Source organism: Pectinophora gossypiella, chromosome 4, assembly GCF_024362695.1.
Source record: "Pectinophora gossypiella chromosome 4, ilPecGoss1.1, whole genome shotgun sequence".
NCBI lineage: Eukaryota > Metazoa > Arthropoda > Insecta > Lepidoptera > Gelechiidae > Pectinophora > Pectinophora gossypiella.
This window is the reverse complement of record NC_065407.1, coordinates 2,665,338-2,691,963: the sequence shown is the minus strand read 5'-3', so window position 1 is coordinate 2,691,963 and position 26,626 is coordinate 2,665,338. Positions and strand designations below refer to the sequence as shown.

General features: G+C 37.5%; 1 protein-coding gene across 1 annotated transcript in view; it reads left to right on the top strand.

The window, feature by feature from the left end:
• The window catches only part of LOC126366198 (roundabout homolog 2-like), a 45,099-nt gene that overhangs the window by 12,810 nt on the left and 5,663 nt on the right, over nt 1-26,626 (top strand). The window contains exons 2-8 of the mRNA XM_050009201.1: nt 12,417-12,556; nt 21,299-21,631; nt 22,681-22,834; nt 24,133-24,263; nt 24,462-24,734; nt 24,854-26,167; nt 26,247-26,580. Coding sequence (XP_049865158.1) covers nt 12,502-12,556; nt 21,299-21,631; nt 22,681-22,834; nt 24,133-24,263; nt 24,462-24,734; nt 24,854-26,167; nt 26,247-26,580 — 2,594 coding nt within the window. The 5' untranslated portion in view covers nt 12,417-12,501. The remainder of the gene's footprint in view (nt 1-12,416; nt 12,557-21,298; nt 21,632-22,680; nt 22,835-24,132; nt 24,264-24,461; nt 24,735-24,853; nt 26,168-26,246; nt 26,581-26,626) is intronic.

Here is a 26,626-nt window from a genome sequence, read left to right as displayed (position 1 = left end):
TTACTCCGGCCTTTTCTTATAGGTAAACCAACAGAACGGTATCCTGTTATTAAAGTATATTCAATAACTTTTTTTAATAGACTTTGGCGGTCGATCTCGAAACACATTTTATGGTAATTAGTTTAATAAATATCGGAATTTTCACATTAAACCATTATCAGAAACACTATACTAACGTAAAGCTATCAATCAACGTTTGAAATTCAATCTGTACTTTTTGGCCCTCCAATTAAGCATAATTTAAGATAAGCCTTTAATTTTTACGTCTCCGGTGGGCTTAAGAAAAGTGTAAGCCGATCATTAGCCAGTTTTTTGACCCACTTTTTGTACCTTTTGTCTTAAAACTACGTCATATTTCTCGAAGATAATCCATAATACATGAGATACGGCGTTCTTCGTGGCAATTATGTGTAATAAATTTCAAGTTAGACCGACTGCATTGATGCCTAAAACGAATAGGTATCTGTTTCATATAAAAATATTCTTTAATTTTTAATAAAAATGTTTGGACAATTACGGGGATTGGATAATTCCAATTCGGTTTCCGTTGACTGGCACTCCAGTAACCCAAAAACACTCGGAACACAGTGACCGGCGTTATCTTCGAAAAATAAATGACCAATTAAACAATCTAATTCATTTCGGTGGGGTCTGTCGCGGTCCTCGGGGGTGGAAGCATAAATCAACAGCCGTCGAGTGGCGATAAACATTTGTGACTTCCAGCTCAGGTGATAAAAAACTGTCCTCTTTTTTGGACACTGCACCCGTAAAAAGCCTCTAAAGGGTGACATTTTTTAGCCCCAATGGCTACTTAATTGTTACACGGCCACCCTTTAAAATCGTCCCTTTCAACAAAAAAGGGCTTAAATAAATAACCTTAACGAGACGATTTAGAACTTCGACAGGCAAAAATGTTAAAACTGGACGCTGTAATTGGTCATAATGTGAGTTTGATAAGGCAAAAATTCTTGTTAACTCTCAACAGCATCGACGGCACTTGAGTTAATATTTTTTTAATGCCGCATGCCTAAACATTAAGTGCTAGCTAATGGGGTAAGCAAATATAGAGGTGCACACTTGTATTTATTGAAGTAACCACAATGCAACCTCGATGCGGATAAGAGCGTCAATATTTTGATAGTGCGCGTGGTTCGATGTTAGAAACATGTGGTCAAATATTGTGCAACGTCGATGTGGCTGTTTAATCGGTGTGGCGTCGCTAACGGGCATCGGCAAAACAAATGTAACCACTCGTTCGCCACGCGTTGAGGAACGCTGACGCCAGAAATAGACGCCTGGAGTGAATCAACCGCTAACTCGAGAATCCCACATCAAAGACCAGGCTTTCGCCGAACAGGACTTCACTTTCCGTACCTTATCACTCTTAGTTATCTCTGATCGATATCGCCTTAAATATTTTCAGACAGCCGCGCAATTTTAACCGGTACCTTTGGACGGTTATCGTCCACGGAAAGTGTTCGTAATTACGAATCGGGCGCAATTTAGTTACACATAAATGCTAAAAGATTGATTGCTCGGTTAGGTATGCGTTGGGAATATACTTATGAATTTTTAAGGCTCGCCTTTGGATGTAAAAGAAGCTTTAATGACGTGGAAAATTTGACACTTCGCCCACAGGCGCGGCGGATTATTCAGTTTTATTGGCGTCCGAGATTTACATGCACAGCTGCCTCGAGCATGCATGCGTGCCTTTTGGAACCATAACGTGCTAAAATACACGCGTCGTTAAGAATGTGGTTCAGTAATAACGATACCAAAAGCAATGAGAATAACAAGAAGATGGCTCGGCGCAGACGCGGCACGCACTTCAAACATCGATGATTGTCGCGCGCTACCGTCCTCCAAATGTGGTGTTACAGTAACAGAACTGCGCGACAGCCAGTCGTGTTTTGCAAGCTGTCACATTTTATAAGTAAAAAAATATTGTAGGACGCATAACTGTTAATTGCGTGGTGGATAAAACGGCGCGACAGGAGCGACTGTCCGTGTCTTGTGTGGCCTGTAGTGGCACTGCTGTAGACGTCACACACACAGATGCGCGTGTACGATAACGTCAATGTGTAGTGTCTGTGTAAAACGATGCGTTTTGTATGAAGTGTCCGGAGTGTGATCTTGGCGTAAAGAAATTATAAAAAAGTGCCTGGCTTTTAAATTAAAACCATTGATAGTTACATAGGTAAGTAAGATAGAACTAATTGAAGGCGCCAAACATAAGGTTCGAATTTACTTTTTGAACGGTTTGTACGACTGAACGAGCGCATTTGCTGCTAAATTGAACAAAATTCCTGAGACAATGCCTCTTAAATTGTGTGGTTTATAGTTTTCGATATATTTTCGTTTATATTGCTTGAAAGCTGGTATGAAGATAGTGCTGAGTGACTTGTTTATGAATTTATTTCGACAAGCAAAGCTTTCTGCTAATTATAACTTAAGTTAGTAGATACTTTTTAGATTCGTTGCTATGTATTTGAGTTTTCACTTCAAGTTAGTATATATTGGTATTAGATTACGAAGATTCCAACTTCAACAAAGATTAGGAAAAGACAACAGATTTTTTGAAGTGGAGAATAATCTGGAATAATTCAACAGATTTCTAATAAAAGTTTTGTTAAGAACCTCATCATCATCATCAGCCCATTAAATCCCCACTGCTGGGGCACGGGCCTTCCCTATGGATGGATAGGGAGATCGGGCCTTAAACCATCACGCGGGCCCAGTGCGGATTTATAGTTATTAACGACTGCTAATGCAGCCGGGACCAACGGCTTAACGTGCCTTCCGAAGCACGGAGGAGCTCGAGATGAAAACTTTTTTGTTTTTTGTGGTCACCCATCCTATGACCGGCCTTTACGAAAGTTGCTTAACTTCAACAATCGCAGACCGAACGCGTTTACCGCTGCGCAACCAAGCTTAAGGACCTATGCCGAATAAATATTTTTTCTTTCTTTTCTTTCTTTTAATAAAGTTTTCAACAGCGTGACTTACATCGTCGTATCGCGGGTTTAAATCCCGACTAAAGCTCTAAACCAGCGAATTTGACTTTATGAGTTTGAATTTATGTTTGTATTGTCAATATAATTACTGATCTCGTGGTATCCAAGATTTGCGTCCAATTAATGTCTATAGGCTTGCCCCCTATTACATGGGACTTAAACATTTCTGGAGAAGAGTAGGTGTAAAATACACTATACAACCTCCGCCTACTCCTTTGGGGATACAGGCGTGATGTCATTTTCAATTACTGTGAAGAATGATAAATAATAAACAACATACCTACCTACAGATACTTCATTACACCGTCGAAATCCTTAAAAATATTATAACAATAAATTCTTACTTAGATTTTTATACGACGCGACAAAGGACCCTATTTCACTTTGACCCGTAGATAATCCTATCAAAAGGTTATCTTAAATAATATTGAACTATTTTATCTACACGATAAAGAACGTCTTATTCTGCAATAGACGCCATTGTATTGGGTGTGAAATCATGCGCTAGAATATTAGATAAATAACTTCATTCACGAATACCTACTTCTATAAGCTTATAGTTGTTCGGGACACATTGCAATATAATTATAGATTTAATTAACATCTTGTGTGGTCGTACACAACTGTTTAATTCAATATCAATCATGTTTATGTAACAAACGAATACTTGCATACTGTTTCTCTAAAATGCGAAATATATTTTGGAATTCTAATTTCGGAACTTCCGCGTGAGAGCAATATTGTAGCCTTTATTTATGTTCCATTTTTGAATAACTGGCGATCGTGTAGTTTGTTCTTAATTTAAAATATTTTTATTTGATAATTTGTTCATAATGGCCCCGATTCGTGCAGACACCTCCTAATTTTATTTTAAGTTATACCCGTCATATTCTTATCCGCCGGTAAGGAAAAGGACGGATGATTGACAACTGTTAATTTTAAAATGAATAACCCGGGCAAATAAAAAAGACATCTCGCTGATATGCAACCTATTTGACGTGGGCTGTCGTCTTAATACTGTCGAGTTATTGTCCAATGTTAAATGTTGAAAGTTTTGTTGCCTTATAATTTTATTTTTTATGCCTGTCGATTACCCGTCCCTTTCTTTTTCGGAATAAGAAAATGATAGGTATAACTTAAAATAATATTAAATAGTGTACTGGAATCAGCATCAATGTAGGCTTTATTTATGTTCCATTTATTGTTTGTTCTTAATTTAAAATATTGTTTTTTCATGATTTGTTCAGAATATTTTTATTATTTTGTTCGGGTCATTTCTTAAAATGCAATTATTTTCCTTATTAATTTATATTCCAGATAAGCATCTACTATTTTATCATTATGATTTATGGCGCTCAATAGCTGTATATTAATAAAAGATTACCAGTTGTTTTTTTTTCCTTTAGTTTTACATTATTAACACTATCCATCTGTCCATATTTCACAGCCCCAAACTAAAAGTAAACTAAACTTTGATAACTAGAAGTAGCTCGAGACGTAAACTAAACTTTTGCTCTTTTGACCGTTTTGACGTTTCTATTTTCAACTTCAAAGTTGGTCTGCAATATTTATAAATACAAATTCGTTCTATGCTCATGTCCGACACAATATTTTAGGTGAAATGCATAAAATTGGAATGACAGATTTTATTTTTTATAAAACTCGAAGAAACTATTTTTGATGGAGTAAAGAGTACGTCAATACTAATGACGATTTTATAAATATACTATATTTATGTAGAGTTAGCACGTTATAGAGGTTATACAGGGTGGCCCAGAAGTTCAGGTTCAAAATGAAAAATTAGAAAGAGGGGCTCATTAGCTACCAGAAACACCCCCATGTATGTTCAGCAATTATTTACGGTTTAGGAGATATGACCCATTTTGTACCTTTTTCTAGATTTTCTACCTTACTTCAGAAATAATCATTTTGTCGCTATCCCTTTCTTAATAATTATTTTATTTTACTTCACAACTATGCCTAAGTCTGTGTACCGCTCAATCAAAGATAAATCAAAGTGAAATCAAAGATAAAAAAAAAGTTATCGGAAGTCAAAGTGAGAATTCGACCAAAATTGTTACAGTTGTTAAAACTTCGCCGAAGAATAATAAACACATGAGATTGTCATGGACACTGAAAGTATTTCTAAAAAATGCTCCATTTAATAGGCTTTTAGAAACATTCATAAAAAGTACCCTTAATACGGGCAAAGTAATTAGCCCTCAAAGATTGCAAGACAGACAGATTTGAAGGAAAATTTGACATTCTCATACAATGTAGCTGCTACTTTCTAACGTTGTTAAAGGTGCTCAAAGACACATTTTCAATTAAAAGTAAATAAAAATCACGCTTATAATCGTTAACAGGGTAGACATAGCAACAATCCGAAGACAAAACTTGCAGTCACTTTTGGTATTCGTATTTTAATGAAGGTACATAGAGTTCAAGGGACAAAAGTTATCCCCAAACACTGTTGGTGATTCATACTATTGGATACTAAAATAAAATCTGTCTTTTAGCACCTTTAACAACGTTAGAAAGTAGCAGCTACATTGTATGAGAATGTCAAATTTTCCTTCAAATCTGTCTGTCTTGCAATCTTTGAGGGCTAATTACTTAGTTTTTTGCCCGTATTAAGGGTACTTTTTATGAATGTTTCTAAAAGCCTATTAAATGGAGCAGTTTTTAGAAATACTTTCAGTGTCCATGACAATCTCATGTGTTTATTATTCTTCGGCGAAGTTTTAACAACTGTAACAATTTTGGTCGAATTCTCACTTTGACTTCCGATAACTTTTTTTTTATCTTTGATTTCACTTTGATTTATCTTTGATTGAGCGGTACACAGACTTAGGCATAGTTGTGAAGTAAAATAAAATAATTATTAAGAAAGGGATAGCGACAAAATGATTATTTCTGAAGTAAGGTAGAAAATCTAGAAAAAGGTACAAAATGGGTCATATCTCCTAAACCGTAAATAATTGCTGAACATACATGGGGGTGTTTCTGGTAGCTAATGAGCCCCTCTTTCTAATTTTTCATTTTGAACCTGAACTTCTGGGCCACCCTGTATATAGGAGTCCTTCATAACTATCACTGGCTGAAATTTTACTTTTAATAGGTAAAGGCGACTAATTAATTGAATCTACAATAAAGTTAGACAGGACCACCTAGACGCCAGTTGATTTTATTCCTGTAGGTAAAAAAATCAAACTATACCAAATGCGGATATCTTTGAATATGCCCATTTATAAAACAGCATAATAATCTTATGAGTTTTAAGTCATGTTTGTTATCATAAATAATTGAAATCACGTGGTTTCCGCGATTTTGTGGCCGGTTAATGCCAATGAATTCATTCACTACTACATGGGACTTAAAACGTCTAGCGAGGGATAGTATCCCCCTCTGTGTACCCCTTTGGGGATGCAGACGTGATGCCATGCTATCTTTTTTTTAAGTATTTGAAATTTTTGTATTTGATCTTGTTGGTATTTCTCTCTTTATTTAAGGGCTGCGCTCTTGTCGGTGGAGTAATCGCCATTACTCCATAGATAGGGCGTGTAGAACGGTGGTTGCCCCAATCGCCTTCTGTTCCGCAGTACACCGACCAATTTCTCAATCGGTGATGTTCTAGCTAGAGCCCTACCAGAAATCATTACATTATACCATTATTGTATGTATTTAATTACTCTAAAACAACCATAAAACGACAAGCACAAATATAATCCGCACCAGCACCCTTATCTTACTATTCACATATCTTAATAATGCTTTATATACTGTGTCCTTACAGCTTAAAAGAACTTCTTTAGCAAAACACGACAAAACATGAAGGTTCTAAATATCATAATAACAGGTCCCAGGTGCGACATGGACCTTACTGTTATTTCACTGCGTCAGTTCATTTCACGCGAGCATCTCAGTTTATTGTCGCGATAAATCGAGGGTGTTAACTCGAACGCCGCCTTTTATGTCTCCAAGTTTTTTTGTTGCAACTTTGGAGTCGGGCCTTTTTAGACGTATCAGCTTTTTTTTGTCTCGAGATTAATGCAGTTTGGGATTTGTCTCTATGCGAGTTTTTATTGCTATTGTTGTGCAACTCATGTGACAAAGTTTTGTTTGGATTCAGAATTAAATCTAAACAATGTTTTGCAATAATTCATTTATGGAATAACATTTTTGTCTGTGACTATATATCAGGTTCCACAGTTCAAAATAAGTAAGTACTTACCCACTTCTAACAAAATAAAACTTGGTAATTAATACATTTCTAAGCTCGAGATTTGAATTATTCTCCTAAATACCCATTGTGTTTCAAATCCATCGACGACATCATTCATAAGCATCCAAAATTCTCCCTCAACAATAATCTCATGGCCGCTTTGCAAAGCCGCTTCCGCTCTATACAATGGCGGTGCATGCAAACTTCGTGAAATGGGTAAAAATAATCCTCTGCCCAGGCCTAATACATCACGCGAACTGTCAGTCGAGACCGCACGAACAAAAATACGCCATTGTGTAAAAGACCACGCTTTTGTCGGAAACTTTCGAAAAAACTTGTGCAATTTCGACAATACACGCACCGATGTAAACGTCGAAGTTCTCCTAATCCTCCGTTGTCAAACTTGCTTTCACACATGACGTCTATTTCGAAACTTTTTCAATTGCCCGTCTAGACCAATCGTTAACGCATAAATCAACGCATCCAGATTGATGGTCTTTGGTAATTAAAAATTGCTTCTACACTCGACAAATAAGCATCCCAGACGATTCTTAAATTGGAACGAAAACATCGCGGCGTCAAAGCTTACAATTAATCAATCCCGAAAGTGGAGCGATACACGTCCATATTTTACAAGACCCCAAATCAATCGTTCTTAGTGTGGGTCTTACACACGTCGACACTCTCAGAGAGTATCGTAATGGTAGCTCGCGTCAAAACAAACATTACTCAAAAAGTATGTTTTCATTTATTTTTATAATAACACCCACGTTTAAAAAAGTTCCCGCGCGATGTGGTAAGGTTTCATGAGAGCATGCTACGAGGTTGTAAGGTTGCTTACCAAACGCAAATAAATAATATAAGATTGACGTTGCCTTTCAGACCACAGTCTGGTGACAGCAAACATACTTTCCAAAGTTTAGCAATATTCTTGGATTTTTCGTTATTGTTAAGTACGAAGCGTCATTATAAACACTTGTATTTATTTTTATTCTTGTAGGTTGCATTAACGAGCTGGCCATACAATCCTCAAACGTTAATATGCCATGTTGACGAAGCAGTATGTGAAAAATAAACATTATGAATACCAGGTTTTGTAGTTTGCTAAAGTTATCTCGAACCGCACCTTTGAAAGTCAAGAGTCAACAAACGCGTGCTTTCGAGTGTCGCTACACTTCTAATGGTTTTGTTGTCAAAAGGTATTACCTTTAATAACCATATTTGGATTAGAGAGAGTGGTTTATAAGGTTGAGATCTAAAATCCCACATACCATACGCCATATCTCCGTATAAACAAGCATTATCATCCATAATTCGGAGCTGTAGGTTCAAATTGTTGGGCACTATAGATAAATATTCGAGTGTGCTACTGTTATATATTTTAAAATGTCCGCTTATGTCGTGGTACAATATTTTCCATTATGGTTTATCGCATACTCGTGTTCCATGCATATACATATTCATAAACAATGAAAACAGCGCGTCACAAACCGTATTTTACAAGCAAAGTCCACTGTTTTCACAACAATTTTCGAACATGTAAAGCCACTGGCATTAAAACTTGGCTCCACTTTTGCCGTCCGCCTCAATTACGCTGCATTTTATGTACATACTTTATGACATTTCGTGTAGCACTTGCGTTAAAGGACCCATTGTTTATATTGAGAGTATTTTTTGGTGCTGTCATCGTTGAAGTGGCAATAAATTATATCTTAACCTTGGCCACGTTTGTTTGGGTTACCCGTTCGGAGCTAGCGCATATGTGCATCGTGAGAACTAAAGGGTAAAGTTGAGTAGATAAAGATTTTGAAAGTATTGATAAACAATATGAAAATATACTTTAGGAACATTTGAGATCTTTGAAGTTAATCAGTTCTTTGTTGTTAGTATACTTACGCATTGGTCTATTACGCACGTCTATTTACAATTTGTTGCGCAATCATCCAAACATATAATTCGAACATAATTACAGCGAATATTCTGCTGCAATATTAATACGTTTGAATTGAAAACCTATATTAAGCTAAACCGCTTCCAAAATCTAATTCGAAGTCATTGAAATTAAACCCGGTTCCGATAATCCTCAAATTTCGATAATTCAACTGATATCGATTCAGATTTTGGAATGCAGTTCTAGTTAATTAGCATTATCCAGAGCTATGACGAGCTAATATCGGGGATTAGCCTGGAACACATGAAACATGCCATGTTTATCTATTTCGACACGATTAGGTTTATTGCTTGTTAACTTCCCTTTGCAACATTGTCATAAACGCAGTGAAACACATCCGTTATCACCATGGTATTTCTAGCATATTTATTGGAGCATAATCCAGTTTATTTAAGTTTATTTATGGTGTGTGTCATATCTTATCTGGCACAATGGCTACCGCAGCTTTCTTATACAAACAACGTCTTTATTAAAATTTTGATAGCGAAAGTCATACGTGCGTCTACAACATCGTTTATTGGAAGATTTTCTTTTACAACGCTGTTTATCAATTACTAGCGACCCGCCCCGGCTTCGCTCGGGTGCAATGCTGAGAAAAAAAATGAAATTATTTACGACATAACATTAAAAACCTCAAAAATAACAGTATTTCTCCACTATTTAATGGATGTTATACACATAGTAAACATAATATAAACCTCCCTCTTGAATCACTCTATCTATTAAAAAAACCGCACCAAAATCCGTTGCGTAGTTTTAAAGATTTAAGCGTACATAGGGATATAGGGACAGAAAAAGTGACTTTGTTTTATACTATGTAGTGATATAAAAGTTTAAATCATTTTACGCGTATATTTTCGGCTATGATTTAGCTTGAGCAACACTCAATGGATAAGAGTCATCATCACCCACTTCACATGACGGAAGTTCATATCAGGACTAGTTGAGATCTAATTTGAGCCAGTCAATAGTTTAAGCCAGGGCCAGTCTAACAAACTAATGTAAAAGGGTTACGGTTACTGACTGTATCGTTTTTTCGATTCTGCTCTGCACCACCCAAATCCCCTGGTAGTTGCGGCTTCCGAATACATCCCGCTTAGGGACGGTACTGAAAAGTATCGGCGTCCGAAGGACGTAATATACGATCCCGACGACCCGATTACCCTAGCCATAGAGGCAGCCAATCAGCTCGCGACACCAAACACTTCAGGACCCCGATACCGACCCCGCCGGCGTGGTCGACGATTTCCCTCATTCAGCGCTTATCGCTATCGACCCACTAGGGTCGATTAATTCTTTCAAATATTTTTCCTCTCAGACGACGCCCTGAGCCGAGGTTCGCGCCCAACTGGGCACCCTCAGGCCTGTTGTCTTAAACGTTGTACCGGGTGAGAGCCTTCAGCGCTCCCCATTTGTCCGGCCAAGTAGTTAATGCCATCTGCGGCAAATCTACAATAAGTCACGTCAAAAAAAAAAAAAAAAAAAAAAAAAAAAAAAAAAAAAAAAAAAAAAAAAAAAAAAAACTGACTGTATATTACCCGCAGAATTATCGATAACTCATTCAAGTAAGTACTTTAGTACTGTTGATGTATTTTGGTTCGTAAAGTAATTGGGTTGGAAATAGTTGTCAGGCATATCGTTTTTGTTGAAACGAAAAATATTTGCTTCCAATCAACCGAAGTATGTATCGATGGTTATTGCTCCAATGAAGGAACTGTCAGTTATAATTGAGACATCCTTGACAGTTTTGTCAGTAATACGTTCCAGAATTATTTTTGTTCGTATTTTAAAGTCTTCGGATATATTTTTATTTGATTTGCAATGCGGGTGGTTAACAAGACTGTTTTATGTCATTGCTCTTTTAACATCCTTATTAATATTTCCGATGATATCATCACACAACATTTTATATCCTCAAACACATGTCTCCTTTCGTTCAGAATCTGTAAACATGACAAGTACTGTCAGTATTTTAAAGCTCTTCAGTATTTCAAGACGTGTTTAATCCAATAAATTCTAATGAAATCCGGATTTAGATTGGATCTTACTTCTGGAATATAAAGTTTAAATTTTAATGAAGACAAATCCGTGTGTTCTGAAGAAACGGCCGTTGAGACAAGTTTAAGAGTTCCAAATCTCAATTTGACAGATGTTTACGGTCGCCTTAATAATCCAAATAAATATTGGATGTTGTTTACACAATGTGAGTCCGGGAAGTGTCAGCAGCTACTGGGCCTCAAGACGTTTATTTGTATAATTTGATTATGAAGACCTTCTGTCCGACAAACACGAGGTGTTTTAGTGTCCCTACTACGTAAATTTATTGTATTTGATTATGAATTAGAGACCAGAGACGCTAGACTGTCACTTTTTAGATATATTCATTAAAAAAAACTTTATTTGCTAAAAGCTACTTTGTACGATTTTTTATCACGTAAATAACCTTTTTAAATCCTAAGGTACATAATATAGATAAGTCATAGCGTAATTTGTAGAGCCAACAATACAACTTGTCGCTACTAAAATGAAATGATATATCCTGTGTTGTGATAGATTTTATAAATATAATTCTTTGGTAGGTCCCAATTACATTTGTCTAATCTGGAATTCCTAAAAAAAATCTTTTTCAAAATGCTGAACTATCAAATTACAACGTCCAACAAGATAGTGCGACACAGTTGCCCAGAATCACCTCATCAAAATTCGTTATGAAAATCGTAGTAAGGGTCTTTACAGTTAAGGGCACTTTACCCAAAGGTGGGAGCATGGGTCTCGTTAACTTGTTACGTATTATTGAATAAAGGAAAAGGGTTTATGAAATTGTATGTTAAATGAAAACGGGGCACGAGTGAGGACTGTAAACCAATAAGAGCCTTGGAGCCTACTCGTAACTAACTTTACACTTCGGATACACGCTCATAATTACATTTTTGAATAGTTTCCAGTTGGAACGAGTAGGTAAATTAGATTATTAGTTCGCTTTTAAACTGTGAGTGCTTGAAAATTTTAGTTATATTATAATTGTTTTCTGATCATACAATGTTTTATTATGTAACTTACTTATTAAAATATCCAAAGAAATCGGAAATTATTATACTTATCATACAAATTCTGTGTTTGTGTTTTTTTGATCGAAAATAAAATAAAAATATTAAACGTAACAAAAAGTGAAGTATATTCTATAAGCAGAATGTCTTTTATAACAAAAATGTATTTTTATTTACAGATGAAAGACACGCAGCAGAACGATGAAAGATCATCACAAGAAAAGTACTCCTAACATTGCTGAGAGGATGCTCTAGGTCCTCAACATGGATTCCTTGGCCGTGGTGACGTCACTGCTCGGGCTCTTCTGCTTGTGTCCTGGTAAGAAAAAATAATCATTCATTTCATAAATAAATTATTTAATAATTAGATAAGTTAAAAGATCTTTGCCCGTACTTTCATCCGCGCGGAATTTGGTTATTTAGGTGCGTGACTCACATGATCTACTACTAAAGTCGAAGCGGTTTCGCGGAGGAGTCGAGGTGGGGGCACGGCGGAGTCGAAGCAAGGACACAGCGGAGTCGAGTCAGGGGTGTGCGAAGTGGGGCGGGGGGTTGCTCGCTGTCATTTTGTCATTTCGTTTCATAAACAGAGATCACGCTTCAATCGTGTTACTACCAATAGCAATTTAGACTATTAATAAATTAATAAAATAACTACTCATAATATACATACATAAACATAAATAGCCTATATACGTCCCACTGCTGGGCACAGGCCTCCCCTCAATCAACTGGAGGGGGTATGGAGCATACTCCACCACGCTGCTCCACTGCGGGTTGGTATAACATAACAAATATATTTAAATAAATAATGAAAACCCAAATAAAACCTTATTCCGAACCGAAAACCCTCATTCAAATTTGCCTATTACCTACTAGCAATTTTAAGTACCCAACTAAACTTTTAATGCTAATTTGAAGACAGATCTTTGGCTATTTCTTGAGCTGTCATAAAGTCAGAGTTCAACCGGCGCTAATAGCTCCTCACCCTCCCTAGGGGTGGCACCCCACACTATTTGATATTTAGTGCCTTCCCGTACCATCTTAGATTTGTGGGAACATTTACCGATACCGAAAATAACCGTGTCATTTGAACAATATTGCTTGAATCAGTCTTCGAAATAGTTAGGAATAATTTGCGGATGTCAATAAATTACTTGATAGTGAAAGTTAAATATATTTTTGGTTCTTTGTGTATGTATGAGCCGTTGTAGCCCAGTTGGTAGAAGGCTTGCCTCTTACTTTGAGATCGCAGGTTCAAATCCAGCACAGGCCTAAACTAATGATTGTCGAATTTGTTTTAGAATTCATGTTTGGATCATAAATGATTATAACGTGTTCAGCGGTGAAGGAAAACATCGTGAGGAAACGCACATTCCCGAGAAATGCATTTTTCGGAGGTGTGACCTGACCTGTGTTGGGCTGCTTTTCCTTTTGCGGGTTGGAAGGTCAGACAGGCAGTCGCTTCTGTAAGAAACTGGACCCGTCGAAGTACAGGTTACGTAAGCGGACCCCGTGAAAAACGGGATAATGCTAGGGAGATGATGGTTCTGATGTATGACGACTATATTCTCAACTGGATTAGTCAGAGCTACTTCCATCCAATGGGAGATGTCCATAGAACCCACGCTTCACTGAGCTTTCTATTCGACGAACGTGATAGTGGCAGTATCGACGTAAATAATGGTCGAGCCAACTGTGTTAGTGAAAACTGCACTTCTGGTAAATTACTAACTTACTCGTATTGGTGCAAGTACGGTACCGGGGTGCCAACCAGTGTTTCCCGTTTGAGAAACATGCTGGTGATTCACTCACTCAAAGTCAATGTGGTCCCACATTGATTCTCTTCCACGAATATTTATTTCAAATTGAGAAACAAACACCTTAATTACAATTTATAAAATGCAAATAGTTTGTACATAAGTCAATGAAGTTTCTACTTACAACTAATACATGCATTACTGAGAAGTAGACAGAAATCAATAAACAAAAAAGCAAAAATAATAAAAAATAAGTAATAAAAGTAAAGTAAAGAAGAAGAAATAAGAAAGAGAGAATTAAGTAGTATAAGTAATTAGCAAAAAAGGAGTTATACAAAAAAGAAAAGAAAAGTTGATGCTACAGCTATTCTAAAGCTTTGAAGGCAGATACAAATAATAATGTCAATGCTGTTGTAATATATCTGAAGCAGCATTGAAACACTCTACTTAACCTCGCTAACCTTTTTGCAGTTAAGAGTCGATAATTACGTCCATATATTCCCTGTACAACTCCATTAAAGCTACTAAACACCAAAACAAAACATTTTAAAACCAACAAAAGCCGTAAAAAACCTTAACAGCGGCAAAAACCGGTGTCTTACAAACAAACGGCGCGGAACTGCACTCCAGGGAGTCATACGCGAAGAGGAACGCGTATCTTATTGACAGACCTCATTAGGATAACAAAATACACATGCGTAACTCTCGCATCTGTCTATTACACGTATATTTTACCACAGCATATAAAAAGTTGGTGTCTGGTCCCGCTCAAATCCCCAGTATGCATCCTCGCCGCAACGGATCATTTTACGCTGCGCCATCAAAAGCCACCCCGGGCGACTATCAAAGCGTAAAGAAGTTAAGCTAATGTTAAACGACGCCTATCTTTTGTGACTAATGCGTGATGGATGCAGCGTAAAACGTGGTGAAAAAAGGAAGAATAATAAAAATAAACAGAGTCAATCGGTCGGGGTGCTACAATGGGCGGAATGCATTGTGATCGAGCTCGATTGAAAACGGTCCGTATCTCAGATCTTAAAGTAAAACTGTGACGTTTATTAGCTTTGATGCTGTGACCTCTATAAATTGTAAGGACATTTATACTCTGCGTCAACTTTATGTAATTCAGTAATAACATTATTTAGATTAAATGAATAACTTTTTAGGCTATTGAATCTGAAATATGAGTTATTTGGTTTATTATGAGCTCCATAAAAGATTGTTTATTTTAAACCGATTGATTGAAATAGACTTATCTATTACACATTTATATTAAACTTTTTTGATGTTTGTATTACAGCAAAAAATAATATATTAAAATTTCGATGGTACATTATTATTTTTATATATTTTTCTCCGTTTATATATAGAATCTTTGCGCAATTATTTGTAATGCCCCCTCTATACGATCTATAGAGATTTTAAGGCTAGAGTAACATTAGTAAACATCAATGTTATAGAGATAGGTTCGCCCGTAAACGTCTGTATTCGCCGATAGTGTAGAGGCATTATAGTAAAGATCATGCATATGTTTTTTCTTGCTTTTTTTTTAAAGAACGACATCACAATGGGTACAACAAAATTATAGCCTCCTAAATAAACCCGTCAGTCTAATCTCAACAAAGCGAATTATATCGCGCGGGCCATCGCCAAAACCTTTTTGTATCGTACTCAAAGGAGTTCCGATCTAAATCAGATAGCTTTCAGTTTGCAAACTACACTTTTTTGTTTATTTATTCAACCGACTGTCCCACTATGGCAATATGTTTTATAGTGGGACTCGTATAAAAACATACGGTCCACTCCTGAATTTACTAGCGTCATGTGTTTGAGGAAGTTATTTATCGTCAACTGTTTTTGTCGCCGATAGATATGAATTAAGACAAGATATTTGAAGAAATTCGGTTAATGGATTTTAAAAAGAATAACAAATTGTTGTTTAGTTTTTGAATGATGTCATACATGACGATGAGAGAAATGTTATAGAGACATAAGAATGTCTTCAGATTTAATGTTTTTTTGTTTCTTTTAAAACTAAAGTGTTTTGCTGCTGGGCAAAGGTCTCCTGCCTATGTATCTATTAAAACTTCTTTCCCGAGCGATCTCTTTGCACTATTTATCAAAAGGACCCCAGTCATCTCTTCAGCTTCTAGGTCTTCCTCTATTTATGCGTCTAAGAGATATTCATTATGTACCTGATTTCCACATATGTGGATGTGTTCTGCAAATAACACGACAAATCCAATCCCATTTGAATAAGTTATGCTGTTTGATATAATGGGATAATTCAGATAAATCCCGAGCATCATTTGAAACATCTGGATTATCCCACGAGTTAGTAAAAGACGGGCACTTAGGATCACCTTTAGAAATGTTATTCCATCTGTCCACGTGCCAAATAGCAACACTAACAACTGAAAGAAAGAAACGTCGCAACTGTCACCGACACGTTTCCGTAAACTCCATCAAAGAAATGGCTACAATTCAAACACCAACAAAATGTTATCACTCACAATACAAGGTTTCAAAAGAAATACAACTTTATGTTACATGAATAAGAGTGAAAAAGAAACTGTGAAAGTTTTTGAAGTAAAAATGAAAGTTGGTAAAATTCATACGAATGTTTACCATAGGCTGCCCTCGTTCCTTGCAGGTACGACGGACCCTATGAAAGATGACACTGTGTCAACAATTTGTCCCTGCATTAGGCGAACGCCTTACAACACAAACAGTGTAACTCACGAAATTCATATTAAGCTAATCCTGCCATCCGTTAGAGCTAATTTATAGCACATGTGCCCGCGGCGCGTTCCGTTTTTTGCACCGTAAACTTAAAGTGCTATTTCATTAACCGTGACATTTCATTGCCTGTTTGTTTCTTGCTTGGTTGCGACTGTTCGCAACATTCATTTGTTATGAAGCGTCAGTCTCACATGTGGGTGTGAACTGAAAGTCGTTAATTCTCGCGAACGTTACAAATAATTCACGCACTTTGCAGACAAGCAAGAAACTATTATTTTACATTTAGTACCTTAATGATCTCGTTATTCTGAAAATTACTAAGTGCATCCAATAATGCCAAAAATGTCTCAAAGATCTTGATAACTGCACGTAATGACGGCAATCGAGCCGCGGGCGTCGCATTGCAAAGGGTCCCAAAATTGAACACGTGTTCGAAATTTGAAAAATCATGATTACCTCCTGAGGGAGCCAATCACTGCCATTAGAATTAGTTATTCGAAATTCAAACAGCTATCGTGTTACATGGGGTTGACTCTGAAAATTTCATGGGACCTTGCGTAATTACAATTGACGTTATTAAATTTTATTTTTGCACATCCGAACGTGTTATTGACGATCAAAGAGGTCGTTAAAACCAAAACTCTTTGATGTTATTACACTTCTGACGGCTTTAAAGTTATCGCAATACCAGATTTGTGTCAAATTAAAATTCTTTTTTCGGAATCAAAGGGAGCGCCACTTAACATGGCAATAAACCCAAATTCTCGTGTTGACTGAGTGCAATCGAATGTTCGGTTAAGCTTTATAGTTCACGGAGATCGTGGGGCTATCAATTTCAAAACCGACAAAAACATAGTTCAAACGGACGTGGACCATTCGGCGAGACGGCTGGCTATAAGTCCGCCGACTTAAATGCGAAACCCATGTCTCTATAACCGACTTTTTATTTATTTTTTTCTTGCGACGCGTGTCAACATGTGCGAGTGGTATAAATTAGCAGGGGGACAGGACGCACCCTCGCAAACTTTTTTTTAACAAAGATTTTGAACAATAGAGTATAACTACTCGCGTGAAGTCGCGTGCGAGTTGAAAAATCACTCCCTTCGGGAAGCACGACCGTGGAACTTCATACCCCGTGAAGCAAACATGCTTATATTCAATTCTCATGATATCTTATAACAACATAACATAAGCTGACGACTAGGTACATCATCAGACAGAAGTACATACATCCCACGATAAACTAAGTACCTACACCTCGCCGAGCTTTCGACCAACGTAATGTGAGCCATATCGCCGTCTTGGTCAGGGCAACTGTGTTAGTGAAAACTGAACTTCAGATAAATTTATAATTAATTGGTGCAAGTCCAGTGCCGCCGGTAACAGCCGCTCCCCATTTGAGAAACAAACCGGTGACCCACAGGATCACATTGACTTTTTTATATAACACCACAGTGACAACTACGATATCTGCTTGTCTATCAAATAAAACACGCAAAGCCCTTCCAAATATCGTTGCCGATATTAAATTGTACAAAATCCATAAAAGGCCATGTAGCGGAGAGGATGATTCGGATATCATCCAATAATCGATCGGGCTCAAACACAACTACGCAATAAAGTTAGTTTTACGCGCGATAAAGCATCTACCGATAAAGTATCTACCCGGATCAACATAAACATCTTTTATGTTCCTTGCAATCTGCTCTGTCTTATATTTTTATAAGTCACATGGGTATGTGTATATATAAATAATATACAGTCAATGGGTCTTTTATGAAGGTGACAGTTAATTTATAGCCCTCGTAGTGTGGTGTATGGTCAATATTTTTTGCAGTCTCTAGCGTAGTATCATTCATTCATGTGCCAGCTTTGGGATGTTATCTATTGATCTTTTTGTACACAAAGTTATGGATCTGCCAAGGTGCGATGGGAATTAGAAGAATCATTTATCATATGAATATGCATAGTAGCGTTCTTATACTAATATAAAATATCAAATGTATACTCAATATTCTTACTTCCAAAAGTAAGGATATTTTTTGAATTATCTTTCCTGTGTTCGCAATATAGAGGTATATTTTATAAACATTTTCTTCTTTCGCAAATATACGGTAGGTACCTACCGCTGGTTTTTATTAAATTAACCCCGGGAAAATAAAGGTGTGTTTAATCTCATTGAATTTTATCCGTTCCCTTCAACGTCCGTTCCATCCATTGTTTGTTATATGTAATAATATTATTTTTCCAAAATTAGGTCGAACGAAATTGTACAAAAACATGGTATTAACGAAAACAGAGGGCTATAGACAAAAATCGAACGATAGCAGATCGAATGGAGATTCAATTATAGATTAGCCCTTGTAGCGCACCGCATTCACAACGTTGGGACACACGTGAATAAATAAATACAATTACTCTTAACAAAGAGTAATCCCTATTGATTTCGTAAAAAAACAAGCTTGTCGCAAAAATCGAGTCGAAGTCCATTCCCAAAGGTTCATTCCCGCAAAATCGACGCCCGAATCGAATTTTTTGCACTGATCGATTTTTACGTCGCCATAATAATAGTGAGGCTCAACAATGGACATACATCAATTCAAGTGTCAAAAACTAACATCTGCGCGTTTCGTAGTAAACAGTGAAATATAGGGGACCCAAACAACATCCTTTAGGGAGCCCTGCTTTAGCTAGCCTGTGTTTATGGCTCATTATTATTGTGCGCCGCTTTAGAGTAGCTGCAAATGACATACTCCACCTATTATTAAAATAAACCGTAGCCAAGAAGGCCTTTTGTTAAGTAAATTTAAAATGAAGCATGCGTGCTTAGTGAAATTGTAGTGGGCGAAACCGCGGCTTGCCTTTCAAAAGTCCTTTACTAACAAGGAACTGTGTACACTCTTGCTGAATTGTTTATGTTCGGAATTTATAAATAATGCATATCTAATGTGTGTGTTTAGGAAATACTGTTCTTGGCGATATAACCGCTATTGCCTATTATAAAACGGATTAAATATTTTTTACGAAAGATATTGCATGACGAAGTTAAGAGAAAATAATTCCCTATAGGTACGTTAGCTATAATAATATTCTGTGGAAATGAAAGAAGATAAGAAAAACGTGGAAGTGCTATCTTCTGCTGATCGCATTCTATTTTTAACTTGGTTCCAGTCTTGCTTAGAAGCCTAAGGGGTCGAGCCGCTGATGTAGAAACTATTTTCATTATTCAAAAAAGGGCAGTTCGCGCTATTTATAATCTGCGTTGTCGGGACTCTTTAAGGGAGCTGTTTAAAGAAATAAATATACTGACGGTCGCAAGTCAATATATTTATGAAAACATTATGTATGTGCGTAAAAATGTATCTCTCCTTCCGAGAAACTGTGAAAGGCATACTTACAATACAAGGAATAAAAATAAAATTGTTGTTCAAAATTCTAGATTAAGTAAATTAAATTCATCTTTTTTGGGGTTATGTATACGTTTTTACAATAAAATACCAGATAATATTTTAAATTTGTCAGACAACAAATTTAAAGCTCACGTGAAGCTTACTTTATGTAAAAAAGCCTATTATAAGATTAATGATTACCTAAATGATAAAAATGTCTGGTATTGAATGTGTTCCTCTAGTTATTAAATAACTTGTAATGTACCCTCATTGATTTAAAAGATGTGTTGCTGTTGCAGTTTCTTGTCATTTCTTCTCCTCAGCCATAACACCTTGCGAAATGACGTAAATTCAAAAATGTTACATTGACCTTCAACAAGTTTATCCATGATAATTACGTTGAATAAATGATTTTGATTCTGATTCTGCCTGTCTGTTAGACGAATGTCTTTTTAATGAGTAGGATAAGGCATACGGCTATATTATATATTATACAATACAATACAAAAATCTTTATTGCACTCAAAACAAACAATAACAATCAGTAAGGTAGTACAACACGCGGCCTTTTTTTGCTAACCTACACCCTAATAACTACACGTAATAGAGTCTATTGCCATTAACCGGGCACAATTTCTGGAAACCACGTGATTATCATTTAGCTATGATCCAAACATAAAGTAGAACCGGTAAATGCAAGTTTTGTTTAATATAAAGAGCTAATTAAATCGAAAAATCTGACTAGGATGGAACTTATTATTTTTAAACTTTCTCTTTGTGAGATTCACACACACGCGCGGGGTTCGTTCTATCGTGTGGGTTAAGAAGTGGATTACCAACCTCAGCAACCCTAGTGTCAGGGTTATTATGGAGCCGCCAAAGGCCCCTGAAATGGCTCAGCTCATGTAACAATTACTCATTTACATCAGTAAGTAGTAACCGGGACCAACGGCTTAACATACCTTCCGAAACACGGATCATCTTACTTTCGGAATATCAGATGATCAGCTTGTAATGTTCTAACCAAACTAGGGATCACAAGGTGATTTTTCTGATATGTCCCCACCGGGATTCGAACCTGAGACCTCCGGATCGTGAGCCACAGAAGCCGTTAAGCTCGGGTGAGCACTATAAAAACTCTATTTAACATGTCTAATAAACTTTGTCCAGGTCCGGTCAGCTGTGGTCTCAACGATGACTACATGCAGGGCAGCGGAGAAGCTCCTTACATCATAGAGCAGCCATTGGACGTCACTGTGGCCCGTCACCAACCAGCCACCTTGAACTGTCGAGCTGGAGGTTCCCCCCCTCCAACCATCAGATGGTACAAGGCAGGGCAACTGGTTGTCTCCGACAACCACAGGAGCTTGCTACCAGCGGGCGGGTTGTTCTTCCTAAGAGCCACCCATGGAAGGTCACACTCTGATGCTGGTGTGTACTGGTGTGAGGCGAATAATCCCTATGGAACTGCTAGAAGTAGGAATGCAACTCTGCATGTTGCTGGTAAGTCTCCTGACAAAATATTATGTAATGTACTTATTGCTTCATTTTAGGAAATTCGTTTTACCAGGGGCCTTAGCCAAGTTGTAAGTGGTTATAACAATCAACAGTATGACGGTGATAAAAAATTATGGCAAATTCCATCATCATCATCCCCCTAGCATTATCCCGTTTTTCACAGGGTCCGCTTCCCTAACCTGAAGATTTGACAGGTTCGGTTTTTTACAGAAGCGACTGCCTGTCTGACCTTCCAACCCGCGAAGGGAAAACCAGCCCGATACAGGTTAGGTCACATTCCTCCGAAAATGCATTTCTCGGGAATGTGGAGTTTCTCACGATGTTTTCCTTCACCGTTGAGCACGTGATAATAATTTATGATCCAAACATGAATTCGAAAACATATTCTACAATCATTGGTTTAGGCCTATGCTGGATTCGAACCTGCGACCTCAAAGTGAGAGGCAAGCGGTCTACCAATTGGGCTACCACGGCTCATTTGAAATGTCAATCCCATATATTCAATAATCTTTTGTTTTGTCGACTGTCCCGATGACAAATCAGTTAATAAGCCTTGCAATTGCATATCGTATTCAATTTCCATACAAGACAATCATTTGTGCGATAAACTTTTGTTTTTCTGTGACATCGATACGTTTTACGTAACTATATAAACGCGCGTGTTGGAGTAGTAGAGTACGCTCCATACCCCTTTTGGTTCAAATTCAAATTCAAAAATATCTTTATTCAGTAGGTAACATAGTTACACTTTGAATCGTCAATTTTTACATAACGAACGTCTCATCCGCCTAAAACTACTGCAGCTTCTCACAACCTGTATAGCCGGGGAAAAGAAGCAGCAAGAAAAACCTCGGCACAGGGCCCTAGACGTTCTTTAAAAAAATAAAAGTAAACATAAAATATTGGTATACAATTGATCGAGGAACTGTCTGTACCTACCCAACATTATTGCTAATATGGTGGAATTAAAAACCGTAGTTCAGCTTTGGAACCATATAGTCACTATGCTACAAGACACTTATTTTCTTTCCTAGTTCTTCGTGAGGAGTTCAGACTAGAGCCAGCGACAACTCAAACCGCTCAGGGAGAGACTGTCATACTGGAGTGCTCACCGCCGAGAGGGTCACCAGAACCTTCTGTCTACTGGAAGAAGAATGGACAAATGTTACACTTTGATGGAGATTCTAGGTTCGTATGCAAAATCACTACGTTTCACTGTATAGAAATGCGTTTTGGGCGTTTTTGAATAATATTTCGCGTTATATATCGCGTTGTATAATGCATTCATAGCGCCGAACGTGGTGCGACGCAGTTTCGTACTAACTCCCATAGTTTCATAGGCCTATATAGGCTTGCAATAATGCCTTTACGCCTTTGCGTGAATTAGACTTCATATTTAAATTATATACAATATGTGTATACTTTGTATAAATGTATCGAAGGTTGTGAAGTAATGAGACAAGTCCAGAACTAAAAAGACTAGAAGTATTTGAAAAGCACGTATTTTTTTGTAAAAGTTTCTATTGAGTATTATTTGACACACCAAAAACCATTGAACAGTTACCTACTGCAGTATATACCTACTTATTTAGTACGAAAACTAAAATTTCAATTCAAATCAAATCACACACGAACTATTGAAAAACATCTTCCCACTTACGCTTGAATCGAATGGGTATCAAGAGCAAAACTTATGATCATACAAACTTTTGGGTTGCGGAAATCTACAAACTTGGCATTCACGATATTAAAATAAGAAGTTTTGAGATATCAAACTTACGGCGAATGGGTCTTGGTAGCTGGTGATAAAGCGCAGTTAGATGTGAATTCGAGGGTAGTTGGTAAGTGCTCTTGTGGAGCTAAGTGGGCTGTAGGAAACGCGATAGGCTTGTGAATCGCTACGAATAGACTCGTTTGATATCTGATATCGCAGTGCGGATTGAATCCTCCTACTCACTGTCTTTATTGGCAATCAGCCACAAAGAATTATGACTGTATCATTTCATACTTCGAAGCGATCAAATAACTTTCTTTCTGAATAATAAGATAATTAATTAACGTGAACGATTCTGTTTATTTAATAATAAAAAGTAATTGCAAATCTGAAAGCAAAATTGTTTAATGCCCAAACTTTTATTGCCAATTTATTTCACTTCGTTGTCTATGAATTTTTATGAGACATCTTAAGGGTGTGTAGTTACGTATGGTGATGCATAAAAATAATTAACAGGCACAGGGAGGGTACATCAAAGTTATAAAAGAAGGGGGATATTTGAAGAGCTCGACAAGCAATCAAGTAAAAATCTCAATAGTTCTGACTCACCAGACCCCTTATTAAATGTTAATTTCCTATTGAAATATTCCGCCCCATATTTGAATGACTTTGTTACATGTACACAACAGAGTAATGAATAGCGTTTGGAACAAAGAATCTTTTCTTTTTGTGTGTTCATTGGAGGTGCTTTAATATCCCAATATTGTTTCAGAATGCATTTGGTAGACGGAGGCAGTCTCGTAATACAAGACGCCAGGCAAACCGACGCTGGCAGATACCAATGTATCGCGAGGAATGCGGCGGGTACAAGGGAATCAGCCGTTGCCACGCTCAGAATACACAGTGAGTATGCTTTACAATCCATGCACGAATTCAGCACGCTCATTGAATTTCTACTTGGATAATTTGACGAAGATTTCCCGCGGTCCATTCAAAGCTGCGCATCAAATAGCACTAATTTCTAGCAGTGATTTACCATAAGCCGTTTCCCGCGGATGCCTCTTTTGTCATGTAATTCAGGGGACATTTCTCATTGCGCAGTTAAGCCGTACTTAATCACGGGCCCCGAAGACGTCGTGGCTCAGACCGGCGGCAGCGTGACTTTCCAATGTCGGGTGGGGGGTGACCCCCTCCCCGACGTGCTGTGGAGACGGACCGCTGGCGGTGGAAACATGCCACTCGGCCGCGTCAAAGTCCTTGACGACAGAAGCCTCAGGCTCGACAACGTCATTCTAGGAGATGAAGGAGAATATACTTGTGAAGCTGAAAATTCTGTTGGTGCTGTCAGTGCCAGTGGGTACTTAACCGTATACGGTAAGTAGCAGCAAAATAACAAATAGTTAGTAGCTAAAGCAAACAGATAAAGATATTTTTTTGGAACTTATTTTTTAATTTAATTTCAAATGACTAAGTACTCTTTTTGTTTTTTTTAGATCCCCCATCAATTACACTAAGGCCAAATTCAGTTAACGTTGAAAGTGGTTCATCAGCTACATACACTTGTTCATCAACTGGAAAACCTCAACCAACAATGTTTTGGAGTATTGAAGGGAATAGAACACTTATATTACCCGGGACGTCAAGAGAGAAATATCACGCATCGATGGTTCTAGATGGAGTTACTGTGTTAACAATCAATGATACAAACAAAAACGATAGTGGAAACACGATAGTTTGTTCGGCTGTAAACTTTGCCGGCAGTTCGTTTGTTAGAGGGAAGTTAAGCGTTACGTCAGACGATGACCGGCCGCCGCCAATCATAACAAATGGACCCTCTAACCAAACGTTACCTATAAAATCGATGGCAGTTTTCCCCTGTACCGCTATTGGTACACCTGAACCAATCATAGCCTGGTATTTCGAAGGGGAAGCATTAATACAAAATCATAGAAGGAATGTGTCTAATGATGGAACTCTAATATTGAGGGATTTAGATAAAAGCGACAGCGGCACATATACGTGCGTCGCGTCGTCTCATCACGGCAAATATGTGTGGAGTGGGGTGTTGATTGTAGATAGTCCAACGAACCCTAATATACACTTCTTTAGAGCTGCTGACGTATCTGCTCTCCCTGGACCACCTACAAAGCCGCAAGTGTACAACGTTTCGGAAACAACTTCGACTATAACATGGAACCAGAACAATAAAATTGGATCCTCCTCTATATTAGGATATCAAATTGAAATGTTTTCGAAGGAAACCTTATCTGGCAATAATACACCCAGGAATTCCCGAGGTTGGGTTGTATTAGCTAAAAGGGTTCATCCGACACAGTTTACAGTTAGAAATCTAGTGCCGGGGGTAACGTACATGTTTATTGTGAGAGCTGAGAACTCACATGGCTTGTCTGCACCGAGCCCGACGTCCGATGCTATAACTATTGGCGACGACAACTCGATGTGGGAAAGTGGACTATTCTCAAATAATACAGAATTTAGAAACAATATAATGACTGATAATATCGTCGAACTTATAGAAGCTACGCCGATAGATTCAAAAACCATAAAACTCATGTGGGAAATCTTGAATTTCTATTACTTAGAGGGTCTTTTCATATACTTTCGGCCTCTAGACAATATAACGAATGAGTACGAGATGAAAACTATTTTACATTCCAACGACGTGTCGGGATATGAAATAACGTCTTTGAGAAAATACACGAAGTATGAGTTTTTCCTTGTGCCATTTTATAAGAAGTTTGAGGGAAAGCCGTCCAATTCCAGAGTGGCACAAACTTTGGATGATGGTAATACTATAATCTTTGCTTTGTTTTATGTGTTTCATAACCCTCGGAAAGTTTTGTCTAAACTTAATTTTGCTTTCAGTGCCCGACGGTCCGCCGACAAATATGGAAATGTTTATCTTCAATTCCACTACCGTACACTTGAAGTGGTCCCCTCCGGAGCCTCATTTACAAAATGGTGCTATCATTGGATACAATGTTGTAGTGAACTGGCTGGACATCCCTGCAAACAAATCTATGGTGGCGATAAATACGACTGTACAGCAAGCCACAAGCCTCATAATGACTAATTTAACATCCGGAGTTAGCTATTCAGTTCAAATCGCCGCTGAAACTTTAGTGGGCTTGGGTCCATTTAGTCAGAAAGTCTATTTGAATATTGATTCTCGCTCTGTCGGACTGGATCCTTTATCGAGGTAAATTTATGGAAAGCACAGGAAAATGAGAATTCAGTAAATCATT